The following is a 14231-nucleotide window of genomic DNA, read 5'->3' as shown; positions in this document are numbered from 1 at the left end:
TATATTAGAGATTTACAGTGTTGGGTATTGTAGCTATAGTGACCTAAACAAGGCAAGGAGGGTAGGAAAAGGGTGTTTTAAATAGTTAAATAATCTATGATAATGCATCGTTGTCATGGTGATACAGAGAACTGCTCTATTTTTGAAAGTCCCGCTTCAACATAAAAGTACCTGACAGATGGAAGAGGAGATTCAGCGTGGCTATTTACCACCCTGATTATGACTCTACGGAAATATTTTATTTCAGCTCTGGAGTGGTCCAGCTCCTGATGGTGTGACCATGTTTGGAAGGGGCAGAATAGATCTTATAGTAGTTGCTGGAGCCAAGATTTTACCTTTACTGGGAATGGTGGAGCTAGGGCTCAAGAATCCTACTTCAATGAGTTCTCACTCAGATTTGTTTTACAGCTTCTGGTTATTGTGAAGACTGTGCTTAAAGCTTGGTTGCTACTAACTGATTTTATGTTCGGGTGGATCGGCTTATTAGGAACTTGGCATCTACTTGTCATGGCTCTCGGAGAGTGTAGGTGTTTGATGCTGAAGTTGTTAATGAGTCAAGAAAACACTTAAGCTTTCATGTGTGACACATCTTTAAAGCTCTAATATTTTCATTTCTTGTCCTTAGTGGTCTTCAGTCAAGGTGTTTTACAAATTATTACTCAAATTTGTTTCATTTATTATGTGAAAGTATTGTGTTATATTCATGACTTGAATGTTTCTGTTACTGGAAGGTCCTTCAGTGGACTGTGCTGCTCTGGGCAGGGACATCTTTGCGCTGTGGCTGCTCAGTCAGGGAACACATACACAAAGGCCAGGAGGCTGAGCTGGGGAGGGATGTGGGACATGGAGCAAAGCTCTGCTGGGCATCTTGGTCGGAATTTTCAGCTTAACCCACAAGATACTAAGTAAAATTTTGGCTTTCTGTTTGTCCCCAAAGACATTGAAAGTTTCTGAGAAAATAGTTTGTGAGGGAAATTTCATCTTTGAACATTCGTGATCTTGATGTTTATTAATTGTATATTTTGTCAGGGAGACACAACTGTTCCAAAAAAGTCACAGTCAGAGCTCAGTCTACATTAGCACAGGGACAAGATATGTCCACCAAATCACTGGGTATAGCCTACCCCGATACTGGCATTGCAAAAGTTGAACTTATATAAGTCTTGACTTATTTTGACTTACTATGACAATTCTCTTAAATTATTCATTGTGCTAGATAAATAAAAAAAAGACACTAAAATATCGTCTTCAGTAAGTGTATTTTAAGGACAATCTTGATATTCATGGAGGTTTGAAAAAAAAAATTGTTAAAATTTGATTCTTCCAAATTAGAGGAGATTCAGCTGTGTTAATTCTGAAGAATTTAATTAATGTTAATACTAAAATTTTATTATTGCTCCAAATGTAGTTTTTAAATCACAGAATCCAGGGTTTAGATGAATGTGTAAAGTATGTCAACTTTTCTTTTGAGTGCGTATTTTTTCTCAATTTATATAAAACTTCAATCTTAAAATGAAAACACAACTTTTGTTTACGGAATTGAATATGAGACAGTTTTAAATGAAGCATTATAATCTCTGACAATAGCAATCCCTGGCAGAAGTGTCCACACTTCTCTACTTGTAATGACAAATGATGCTGCATGTAGAGCGAATGCCTGTTTCCTGATAAGTAATTGGCAGTAAAAATTTTCATTTTCCTTTTTTTTTTTTTTTTTTGAGTCAGTTTGTCATATGTAACATCTGTGCCAACAAAAAGACCCGTGTCTTTAACAGGTGATACTTTGGTCAGCCTTTGCAATATAGCTTTCTATGTCTTGAAAAGGTTAATACTTCAAGCTCTTAGACTAGATTATGGGCAAGGTAACCTGCCCATATGGGATATGGGAGACTCCTAGTGACTGGTGGAGTTGCAAGAACGACAAGTCATAAAATGTCATAGTGTAACATGTTTCTTGCTACTTTGGTCTGATCTGTTCTGCTTGAAGTAGTGACATTTTCGTTTGATTCTTGCAATGTTTTAGCATTTGTCATTTGAGCTGGTGATGAAGATGTTCCTAGGGACAAATGGCAAGCTTGCATAGGGAAGGAGGCTTCTTCTCAGTGCAGACATGTGTTCACAGCTGCCGTTGGAACTTCTTTTGAATTTCTTCTAAAACTTGTAGGATTTGGGCAAAACAATGTAGTTTGAGTAGGGCATGTTTTTAAAAGGATTGTGGTGTGTACCCATAATGCTGTCCTCTTTTAGTAGTCTGTTTCAACAGAGACAGACCACTTTGGTTGTTTGAATACTGGATTTAATTCACATTTTAAAAATGTGCATACAAAAGTCTGTATAGTTCTTTATAGTGCATCCTGAACAGTTTTTTGGTGTTTGAACAAACCGAAATTTCAGTGTAGCACTTTTTATTTTGGTTTAATTCTTGCAGAGGAAATGATTTATGATGATGTTGAAAACGGTGATGATGGTGGAAACAGCTCGCTGGAATATGGGTGGAGTTCAAGTGAGTTTGAAAGCTATGAAGAACAGAGTGATTCTGAGTGTAAAAATGGAATTCCCAGCTCCTTTTTGCGAGGCAACCACAAGAAACATGTATGTATCCCGCAGTGCTGCTCAGTCATTGAGATTATCCTCATTTCCAGCACTTGCCCTTCTCACCTGTATTTCCCTTCTCCTCAATCCAGTTGCAAATGCCAACAGCACCTTTTTAAAGGAGACATGAATCAGTGTGGGAGTGACAGTCCACAACAAATTGTAACAGGGGAAAGAAAAGATTAAAATATTAAATGGAAGCTCCTTAAAACCAGAAAAAACTCAAATTGGATAAAAGTGAAATTAAAAATGACATTACTTTTGCTTGTGGGCAGTTCCTCACCTTTTCTTCTTTTGCAGCTGCTGGATTAGTGTAAGTGGTAAATGAGCATGGAAAATAATGTGAAGAAGAAATGGGGGTAAGCCTGACAAGATTTGAAGTTTTGGGATCCTTTAGGTGCTCAAAAGTCACAAAACCGTTTGCCAGTGTTCTCTACCTTTCTGTCTTAGATCTGTATCACTTCGGTTGTTTGAAGGTGACTGAGCTTAAAAAAAAAAACCACCTGAAAATAAAAGGTTTTTGTGATCAAAGAGAAGTCTGTACCATTTATTAAGGAGAGAAGAGAGGTGGCGTGATTAAAATAATGCATCTGTGACACATCTCTGGTCTAGTATCTTTGGCTACATTTGTGCTGCGGGAGGCAGGAGAACACTGACGGCATGGGTGCGTGCCCTCACTGCATCTTTCTGATTGCACATCAGGAGGATTCTCAGACTCCCATGCTCTTGCTTTTTTGGCTCCTCTCCTCCTGCCCTTTCTATGAGAGGGAAGTCTTGCCCAGGACCTGGGCAGCCTCCTGCTGCTGGTTGCCTGCTCTGAGCGCTTGGAGGATGGGGATGGGAGGCAGAGTGGGGCCAGGCAGGCCCAGGCTCGGTGCCCAGAGTCATTACAAAATCCTCAGGTCCCCCCAGTGCGTGCTGGCTGGTGATAGGCACCCAAGAGCCACTTCACAGCTGCATACTGTTGGCTGCTCCAGCACCCCGTGGCTGGAGGATGCAGGGGTAGTGGCCAGGGTGTTCTTCCATGGGATCCTTATTTTCATTTTGCAGGTTTCTTATCCGGATGAGAATAAGAGTCTCACTGTCCGTGTTTCCCTCCAGTTCACATTATCTGCTCTCCCCCCACCTCCATCTTTGCCGCCTGCCCTTCAGAAATCAGGGAGCGAGCAATTAACTGCAAGACTTGAGCCCACCCAGATCAGCACTTTGTAAGCTGAGAGCTCGTCTTCTGGTTTTGTTTTGATTTTTGTCCTGACTAGAACAAGTTTAAGTTGCTGCAGCTGTTTCTTTCTGGGGAGTTGTTTAATTAGACTGAAGAAAACCAAGTTTGAATTTTTTTTTTTTTTTTTTTTTAATCCCTGTAAAAGAGACTGGGGAATAACTTTGAATGTGAGTGTGTAAGTCTTAACATGGCTGCTGCTTTGTTCTTTTTTTTTAATCTTTCCTGTTATCTGTAGCTTCAGCTTTGGCCATAGTCATAGGAATCTGTTTACACATGTGCACAAAGAAAGGTTTAAAGCCATTTTTTAAATGCTTGTAAGTATACTTTGATCTGTCACAGGAAACTGTTGGCAGGGAGTTGAGAGTTGATAGTGCCAGGATCAGGCACAGAGTGTCTGAGCAAGAGACTGAGGACTGGTGGGAGGAGAGAGGCGTGCTGTGGGGTAGTGCCCTGCAGCTGGCTTTTCCAGGCCTGGGACAAAAGGGTTTGAGGATTGCCTTGTGAGGGTGAGGATGAGGAGCCTAGGAACACATTAGTTGGTGGACGGAGAAGTCAGAGGGGCTGCTGCACCTGGATGGGTTACTGGGAGGTGGAGAAGTCAGGAAACTAGAGAAGGGGTTTGGCAGAGGATGAGGAAGGACAGAAACTTTAGGATTGCTGAGAAACCATTCAACTTTATACCTATTCTCTGTATCCATTCCTTGCACTCTAACTTCTCCTCAGGTCTTGCGATGGATGTTACAGTATTTTCCCAGCACATCCTCTGTAGTCTTTCAGAGCCTATGAGGGACTTGCCTTGCTTATTATTTTTTCTGTCTGTTGAAAAGTATGGGAAGGTTGGAGGTGGGAATTTTAATTGTAAGTGCTGGTATGACTTACCTCAAAGTCACTTTTTTATTATGACTTTTGATTATTTTTTATTTATTGATTTTAAGATGAGAAGGTTTTTGTGCTATTAAATATTTCTAGTCTGTGAACCAGATGCTGTTCTTAATTATATTGCTGTAATGCCAGAATCATCATGTTGGAGGTAATCACATCCTGACCCAGCCTAGCGGAGTTAAGTGCCAGACCTGTCCCTTTGTTTTCAACTCTGTAGACCTTCTCTTTCCTGATACTTTCATCTCTTGCCAAATAACTCTTGACATCAAGCTGAGGGTTTTTCCATTGGACTTCTATTATCGGGCACACCCTGTATTTTCTTTTTTTTCTAGTTATGTTTTAACCTCTTTTATCTGGCTTTCTCAAAATGCTTAACAAATGTTACTTAGTATTCCAGAGTATTTCTCTGGCATAGTTTCCTTACCTTGCAAATGGATATATTCATGTACAGGATGGTTACACCCATGGTCATACAATGAGGGTGTGATAGAGCTGAGGAAAAACATACGCTTCCCGATTCCCATGCACTGGGTAATTACAAGACTGTGCGTCCTCTCTGTTAGTGTCTCCTTGCCCAACTCACTAGCACTGTTGTTCTCCATACTCTCAGCTGCCAGCAACCTCTGCAGGCTTTTCAGCCTTTGAGAATTCTTCCGATTCACTGTTTGGAAGGATAGTCAGAAATATACTCATTAGGGTTTGTGCTCCACTGAATGATGCTTGTGGGTGAAGTTGATGCGTTGTTTCCATATGGTTTGTAAGAGGTGTGCACAACATAATTAACACGCAGTTAGCTTAGACTAAGCGGCTTTGTCCCTTTCTGTAAAGAGTTGCCAGCGTAGCGCAAAGGTGCCTGGCCAAGTTTCAGAAAGTACAGCGATGCACAGGAGTGACGGTCTATTCGTTGGGTCGGAGCCTCCCTAAATGATAATTTTCCCTTGATTGTGTATCAGCAGGCGGAGCGGGCAACATGCATGATATACGCGAGTACTGTAGCATGAAGTTTGCACTGCAGGTTTTTTGAAAAGACTGTGTCTTTTTATACACTGTAGCTTTCTCATGACCTAACGCGTTTAAAGGAGCATTATGAAAAAAAGATGAAAGATTTGATGGCAAACACTGTGGGAGCAGTAGAGATTCAGCAACTAAAGCAAAAACATGAGCTGAAGGTAGTGTAGTTGATTTTTGTAACTAGCTATGTTTAAATGATTGCTTTTTCCAACACAGACAATGTTGTCTTTTTCTTTTAACAATAACTTGAAAAAGCAGGCAATAATTTGTATGATATGAGTCCTAAACGTGCTGTATTATTATGCAGTTTTTCTTAAGAGTACTTCATCAAGGACATTTTCTCATGCTTATTTTTAATGGTAACAGTTTCAGAAGATGAGATAGGGCATTGTCCTTCCCTGCTGACTGGTGCCCTTATCCCAGACCATGAGCCAGGCATACAGCCCCAGCACCTGCCTGAGACCCAGCTGAGCTGTGTAGGGCTAGCCTGGCCCTGGCTCTCCCACCATCCGGGATCAAACTGTGGGAGTCAGAATCTCGGTGCTCTCCATTCTGAATGGAGCCAGTATGAAAAGGCTGGGTTTTTACTAAAAACTTTGGTTCAAACCGAGAAATTGCCTGATTGCAGCAAGACAGCTTTGTTTGTGTTCTGATGTCAGCACAGCTCTGACAGTAGTGGAGATTTTTTGCTGTGGTGGCATTTTGGGAAAGCAAAAGTACAAAGTTTTTTTTTAATATGTCCTAGCAAAACAACACTTTGGGGTTTTTTTTTTTGCATGAAATTTTTTTGCTGTAGTAGTGTACTACTATAAAATTATGCAATTTGTAATTAAATCAACTTATTTTTTCAATTAATGAAATTATTGTAACATTTTCTGCAAAACAGTGTTTATATAAGAATATAGCTAATACAGAACTGAGTCTAGGGCATTGTCTTTAGGTCAGAAATACTTTGACAGAGTTAGTGGGACATTGGAAGATGGTAAAGAACTTTGTTAATGACCTGTTCGTAGTATTATTTGTTATATAACGTAAAGCTGAGCATTTGAGACTATTTTGAGTTCAGATGTTTGATGCAGAAGGGTTCTTAAACATTTCTGCTATTTTAGGCTTGCATACAATATTGACGTAAAGTAAGTCCCTTTCTCCAGGTTTGATTTTGTTAAGAAAAAGTACAGGTGCTCAGATCTGAGCTTTGATGGATCTGTGTACTTACTATATGTTCCTTTGATTTTTGGGCTATATTTATAGCCTAAACTACTTGACAGTATTCTTTTTAAAGATACTTTGATCAAAAGTATTCTGTGTGGTATGCTCAAATGTGTTCCTATTATTCACTGAACATGTAGACTGTACGTTTTATCTTACAGATGCAAAAGCTTATGAGAGCTGCTAGAGAAGGTACCAAAGATGGGCTCGAAAAGACAAAGGCAGCTGTAAAAAAGGGTCGTTCTTTCATTAGAACAAAATCTTTTATTTCTCAAGGTATGTGCCATTTGTACTGTGTTTGTTACTCTCTAGTCATTTCTGAGAAAGAAAGTAAATAGCCTAGCAGGTTTTTGTACTGGGAGCAGAGTACTGGATGCATGAAAACAGCTTTATATCAATAAAGTATGGTATAATATTCAGTTCAGATGACAGTGTGGTCAGTGCATCTTGAGTAGTTTTAGGTTTGGGGCAAGAACCTGAGTGACCTGAGAAACCTGAGGACCACAGAGAAGGGTCTACTTAACAACAACAACAACAAATCCCACCAAACAGTGTCATAGGTGCTATATAGGTATTGGTATATGGGAGTATGGAAATTATGTTAAGGTACTAAGTCTGTTCAGTTCCCTCCATCAAGGAACTCCTGAATGTCAGGCAAGTCTGCTGTTATGACATGGTTTTCAGTGGAGTGATACCTGACTATTTAAAAAGTTTGTTGTGGCCAAGGGATAACAAATGCTTTCCGTGCTTAAGAGTGGATGTAGGGGGAGAGACTGTTCTGCTTTATCAGTTTGGTGATTTTTGAAAGCTGTGACTTTGGATTGGGAAAACAAAGTGGTCTAAAACCAAAAAGCTAAAAGTATTTGTGTTCTTTCTCTAGTTAAGAACAAACGTCAGCACTCCATCATGAGCCTCAGCAGCAGCAGTCCACAGTTAATTTTTTGCAAGAGGCAGGGGGTAGTAACTGAATACAAACCTATTTCTTCTTCAGGATAAGTCTGAGAGGTGGTATGTCTTTCTGCTCAAGTTTCTGCCCAACTAATTGAATGGTTGTACCTTCAGAGCTTATAAAACTGCAATTTTAGGAAGCTAAAACCACAAGGCTGGAACATGACATTTTTAGTGAGTGAGCTAACATAAAGCTGCATCCCATCTGTAAGGACCAGGACACATCTTGCATCCCTGTCATGGCCTCTAACTGCTTCTGAACTCACCTAATTCACAGACAGAAAATAGAAAGTTATTTGCACAAAGTTTCGTGATCAAAAATGTACCCTCAACTTCTTGCTGTTGCACAGGAGAAGATGATCTGCTTCAGCAGGGCAGTGTTACAGTGGACCCGTCATTCCTCCTTACATTTCTAGAGGTTAGGTAGCAGACACAGGATGTCTGTGGAGGGTTTAATCCCTTAGCCACTTACCAAATCAGCAGAGAGCTAGGGCCAAATTTGTTGAATAAACTCATGAATTCTTCCCAGCCAACAGATCTGTTTCCCTTACTTCCCTTTCTGTTCTAAGACACAGTTTCTCACGCTGTTCTTTCTTTCTCTCTCCTTTCCTCGTGTCTGCTTGTTTGGCTGGCTGTGTACTGCCACCTATCACTGCATTTTGGTGGTGCTTTTTGCATAAAATTAGCACATAGGGAGCAATGCAGAATCCCTTACTCTCATTTCTGATGAAAGCCAACATTTTGGTACGTTTGGCTACTTATTTTAGTTCGGTTATGGAAGGGTGCATGGAATTTTTTAAGCTGGATCATATTATGGGTGCGTTTAATTTCTTCCCAAAGGTCATTTATTTCAAAACTGCTGGCCCTGGAGCTGCAGTCTTTTAACCCTAGTTGTCATGTCCTGCACTCTGGACAGCCCTGTTCCCCTGGTTGTGAAGAGGGAGTAGAGGTCAAGAAAAAGACGCATAGGCTCTCTCCTGCTGTGTGGATTTCAGGGTTTTGAGATACCTTTGAAAGATGTTTTGTATTAGAGCGCCTATCAGTGGTGGTATTTATGTGATTTCACAGGTGATACAGAAGTGCTGGGAAATTTGTTTGGTAAGTGAAAATAAGACTGCTGTGCAATTACTTTGCTTGGATGATAGGATCTTTGCTTGCTTTTTTTTTTCTTCTTCTTTCAACTACATATTGTAAAAGTTGACATTTTGGTTATTCAATTATTTGTAGATCATAGATCATCATGTCTGGAAGAAGAGGAGCTAAATTTATTTATTGATGTGGACTGCATGCATACAGAAGCAATTATGACTCCTATGCCTGAAGGATTATCACAGCAGCAGGTAGTAGGCTTTTAGAAATACGGTCTTCTGCCTCTTTTTTCCCCTTCTGCTCTACATGAATGGCTCCCAGGTGCCTTGCTCTTCAAATATATTGGCATTTAACATAAATTAAGTGGACATCAAATTCAGGACTGAATAAGTAGTTTTTTGCAAATTGGTATGTATGCATATAGTCCTGAATTCAGCCAGAGATGCAAAATGTTGGTTTGTGTTATAAAATTATCTATAATAATTATATTGTTTCACTACCTGAATACTTAAACTAGATGTGATGGTTTTGAGCAAAAAAAGTAAAGAGTTTAAACTTTTTTATTGAGTCAGGAGACATTGCTCCAGGTGCTCCAGGATTTCTATTTTGAATTTAGAGAACATCCTGTATGCTCTCTGAATCTTAAGGTTTCTCCTGATTAAAAAAAAAAAAAAAACCAACCAAAAAAACAAACCACCAAATAAACAAAAACCTTGTCCCCAATAAAGTCAAGTCTACAGAAGAGCATAATTTACTGTTCTCCACCTCAAACTCTGTAGAAACCACTTCAAAAAACACTGAAATCAGCATCAGTTAGAAATTTTGGCTGAAAATAAATCCTGTGGGTTCATGATACTGTATTGTTATGACAAGTAATACCTATATAAGAGTTTTTAGCTTCTTGTGGTGTCAAGTCATGAGTTGGTCAGTACTTTCAGAAAATGAGCAAAAAACCAAACTAAGGGGCAGCTGAGGAGAGTGGTATAAGTTTTTTGGTTTGCTTAGTGACGTCTGTTTTTCTAATGTGTTTAGCACAGTGAAGTGGAAATCTTGTAACAATGCAGTTACCAACCTGTGTTACGTTACTGTAAGATTTCATTATAATGTAAGATCTCAGCATCAATCTGAATGCTGTCTTTTCCTTCTTTCCAAATAGGGGTTTGAGAGTTTCACTGTTGGGGTTTTGGGTTTGGGGTTTTTTTTTGGTATGTAATTAAGAATAAACGTACCCTCTTTTGGAAAAACAGAGCGCTCTTGGTTTGGAGCAAACTAGTAATTGTTGTGTAGGTCATGATACATGTTGCTTATCGACCCAGGAGGAGCTGACCAAGTGGGCAGGAATGGAGTTAGGAAAGCCAAAGCTCAGCTGGAGCAAGTGAGGTGTGAAGGGCAACAATGAAAGGTTTCTTATACGTGCCTTGGCATCAAAAGGAAGGCTAAGAAAAATATGGGTCTGCTGCTTGGTGGGGCAGGGACACAGAGCACTGAAAAGGCTGAGGTACTCTGTGCCACCTTTGCCTCAGCTTTTCCTGGTGAGGTTTGTCCTCAGGCCTCCAAAGCCCCTGAGCCTGGAGGCAGGTCCTGCTGGAGTGAAGCGTTACCTGCAGTTAGGGGGTGCTGAGGCCAGGTGGATATACAGGTGTCCGTGGGACCAGATCGGATGGATTTAAGGGTGCTGAGGGTAAGGCCTTTCTCTGTTGTCTAAGATCGCAGTGATCAGAAGACTGGAAAAAAAGTAAATGTCACACTGTCATCCTCAAGAAGAGCAAGAAGGAGCATCCAGGCTGGCTTCACCTCAGTCCCTGCGAAGATGATGGAGCAAATGCTCCTGGGAGCTATTTCTGGGTTCGGAACGGCAGGAGGGTGGTTAGGAACAGCGTACATGGACCAGAGTCCATTTGTGCCTGACCAGGCTAAGTCCCTTTGACATGGGCTTGTGGACAGAGGAGAGCAGAGGATGCTATTTGCCTCTGCTTTAGCAAGGCTTTCAGCAGTCTTCTGAAGTATCATTGTAGCCTGTATAGGTAAGATATCATTTGTATGGGTGGGCTAGAAGGTGGGTAGAAAACGGGTGAGGACACCATGCTCAGAATGTTGTAGTCCATGGTACAAAGTCAAGTGGGTGGCCAGTGTTAGTGGTGTCCCTCAGGAGTGGATACGGGGCCTGTGGTGTTTCATGCTTTTATTAATGATCCAGATAGAAGCTTCAGTGCACATTTGGAGGCGATACCAAATTGGAGGGGTGTGGCAGGCCATGTGTGGGAGGCTGGGGCTGCTGGTCAGCATGGCTTTAATGGGCTGAGGTTTACAGAAAAACTCGAGCTGCTCAAGAGAGGCCAACACAAGTCCTGGCTCTGGTGCAGAGCAGCCCTGTGCCATGGCACAGGCTGGGGGCCGGCAGACTGCGCAGCAGCCCCGGGCATCCCGGCTGGAGAGGGTGAGGGTCAGAAGCCCCTTCCAACCTGGACTGCTGCGACAAACCAGCTGACTTTATGAATGTGCTTGTTTTAAACAGCAGGTGGCACGATAGCTTTTGTTTAAAACCTGGTGCCTGTTTAAATATTATGTCCCTCGTTGGGTCTCAGTTGTGATAGCTTTTGCTTCATTTTAGTACTGGGACCTGAATACTCACGGTGAGCTGTTTATGTTTGTATGCTACTGTTACTAGCAAAATTGTGAATATAAATGTAAGACTTATATGCAAGTCTCTCATAAGTTGTGTGTATCTATTGCAATAACCTGTAGGCACTATTAAGTATCTATTTTGTGCATTATAGAGCCTGAAAAAAACCACTTTCTACAGATGTTTATTCTTTTCAGAAGCATGAACTGAGACTAAAAGTAGAGTTAGTATCCTTTACCAGAGCAGCTGATACATCATACCAAATAAGACACTGCTAAATCCATTCTAAACATGAATTAGACACAACTAATTTTACCATATATATCTTTAAGCAAGGCCTCAGATAATTTTGAAGTCTTCCTTTGAAACACCGGTACTTGAAAGAAGATCCTTGCATAACCTGCACTCAATAATGCAAAATACAAGAGAATTAAAGGCAGCCATGGTGGAAGAGGCAGTTGGCTGTGGGGATCAGGAGCAGAGAGAAGCAAGTCTGAGGCTTGAGTTTCATGGTCATTTAGGCTGGCTTAAAATAGCAAAAGGAGCAGTTTTGCCTTCCCTTGTAGTTGTGGGGAGTGGTTTGATCCTGCCCTTACGCTGTCTTCTCCCTTAGAGTCCTGCTTTTGAAAGCTCTGGAATAAGCTGGATTAGGAAGTGGATTTGGGTGAAAACAAATCCTTAAAACCAGCAAGAAATCTAATCAGTAACAGTAAGAAGTTTAAATTTTAAACCAAATAGATTCCTCAGTCCTTCCTGTCATATCATCTGCACATGCATACAATGTGCATTTCAGCTGAATTGCAGAAGCAGGAAGTGTGGAGAAGGAGGTGTGATAAATAGCCTGTAGTTTGTAAACATGAAATATGGTAATATTTCCTGAAGCTCTTACAACTCTATCAATTGGTATGAATATAGATGAGATGGGGTTTTCACTTATGCATGGTAATGCCAAAAAAGAAAGCTGACTTACTCAGATACTTTCTCAGTGGTACAGTTTATATGGCCTTACCTTAAAAAGGTAATTAATGTTTGCTTGTTTGTCCTTCAGGTTAGTCCTAATAAATTTATAAAACATATTTAAAAAAAGAAAATTAATCTTGAAGCTGATTTTGAAAACTGGTTACCTGTTTTTTTGCAGCAATTCACCAAAGTAGCCAACATCATCTATACCTATTATTATTTATATTAATGCCTAAATTTATACATCTAAAATTAAAAGACCAGTTTCAAAAGTAAATCTTGGAATTGCAACAGTCAGCAAAGGTTGTAGACATAGATACAATAACTGTTCTGTTCTTTAAATAATTTTAGAGTAATAGTAAATTTAATTACTTTTGAAGAGGTACAGTATTATTTTATTGCAGTTCCAGTATTGAAATTGCTTTGTGTTTCTTGTGTTTTATTAATGTGAGAATTTTATCATCAGCATTCCCATCTATGATGAACATGTTACCTGATTACAGCTTCAGACAAAACTTTGTTTCTTAACAGGTTGTGAGAAGGTATATTTTGGGCTCTGTAGTTGACAGTGAGAAGAATTACGTGGATGCTCTGAAAAGAATCCTGGAGGTACCTTAATATCTTTGCATTTTATAATTTGGGAATTTGAAAAATAGTCAAAGCCTTAAAGAATCTGTAGTATGACTCACATAGATTTTGCTACAGATGCTTTATGCCAAATGTTTAGAGATTTTGTGTGTGTATACTGTTACATAAGTTGTTTTTTTCTGCTTGTAGAAGACCTACTTTTTTGTTTGTTTGTATAAATCTATTTTTGTATTTTTTTTTTACCCACAGCAATATGAGAAGCCCCTTTCAGATATGGAACCAAAATTACTGAGTGAAAGAAAACTCAAAATGGTCTTTTATCGAATTAAGGAAATTCTTCAGTGCCATTCAATGTTTCAGATTGCGCTGGCGAGTCGTGTATCTGAATGGGACTCTGTTGAAATGATTGGTGATGTCTTTGTTGCTTCAGTAAGCAAATGTATCTGAACAGATAATCTGTTTTTATTTTAGGCTTGTTATTCCATTTCCATATCTCTCTAACTTTGCTACTTTATAAAGATGGGGACAAACTTTTTAGCAGGACCTGTAGCGATAGGACAAGTGGTAATGGTTTTAAACTAAAAGAGGGTAGATTTAGACTAGATAGAAGGAAAAACATTTTTATAATGAAGGTGGTGAAACACTGGCACAGGTTGCCCAGAGAGGTGGTAGATGCCCCATCCCTGGAAACATTCAAGGTCATGTTGGATGGGGCTCTGAGCAACCTGATCTAGTTGAAGATGTCCCTGCTCATTGTGGGGCGGGGGGGGAGGAGTGTGGGTGTGAGGGGTTGAACTAGATGACCTTTAAAGGTCCCTTCCAGCCCAAATCATTCCGTGATTCTATGATTCCCATATTCTCCAATGCCTGTGGCAACTTGTCAGGGTATGTATGATACCATCCTGGTAAGGAAGCTGACACCAGCACATCTTCGGCTTTGTTGGCAGATGTGAAAAGATTGTGGGCAAAATTTTCAGGCTTTGATCAAGTGCTCAGACATTTAAATAAACAGTTTCTTTTTCTGAGGAGATAGACATTCACAAACCCACCAAAATTAAGGTGAGATTGAGGTTCAGCATCTCTTAAAAAGTAGGTGGTTGTAGATAG

The 14231-nt window shown here is 40.2% G+C and overlaps 1 protein-coding gene across 1 annotated transcript in view; it reads left to right on the top strand.

Moving 5' to 3' along the window:
• ARHGEF10 (Rho guanine nucleotide exchange factor 10) overlaps positions 1–14231 on the top strand; it is an 86700-nt gene that overhangs the window by 6558 nt on the left and 65911 nt on the right. The window contains exons 7-12 of the mRNA XM_075707736.1: positions 2429–2592; positions 5749–5865; positions 7078–7192; positions 9092–9204; positions 13068–13145; positions 13374–13553. Coding sequence (XP_075563851.1) covers positions 2429–2592; positions 5749–5865; positions 7078–7192; positions 9092–9204; positions 13068–13145; positions 13374–13553 — 767 coding nt within the window. The remainder of the gene's footprint in view (positions 1–2428; positions 2593–5748; positions 5866–7077; positions 7193–9091; positions 9205–13067; positions 13146–13373; positions 13554–14231) is intronic.

The sequence above is a fragment of the Pelecanus crispus genome, chromosome 3, assembly GCF_030463565.1.
Source record: "Pelecanus crispus isolate bPelCri1 chromosome 3, bPelCri1.pri, whole genome shotgun sequence".
Taxonomy (NCBI): Eukaryota; Metazoa; Chordata; class Aves; order Pelecaniformes; family Pelecanidae; genus Pelecanus; species Pelecanus crispus.
The sequence above is the reverse complement of the archived record's forward strand: the minus strand, read 5'-3'. Positions and strand labels throughout refer to the sequence as shown.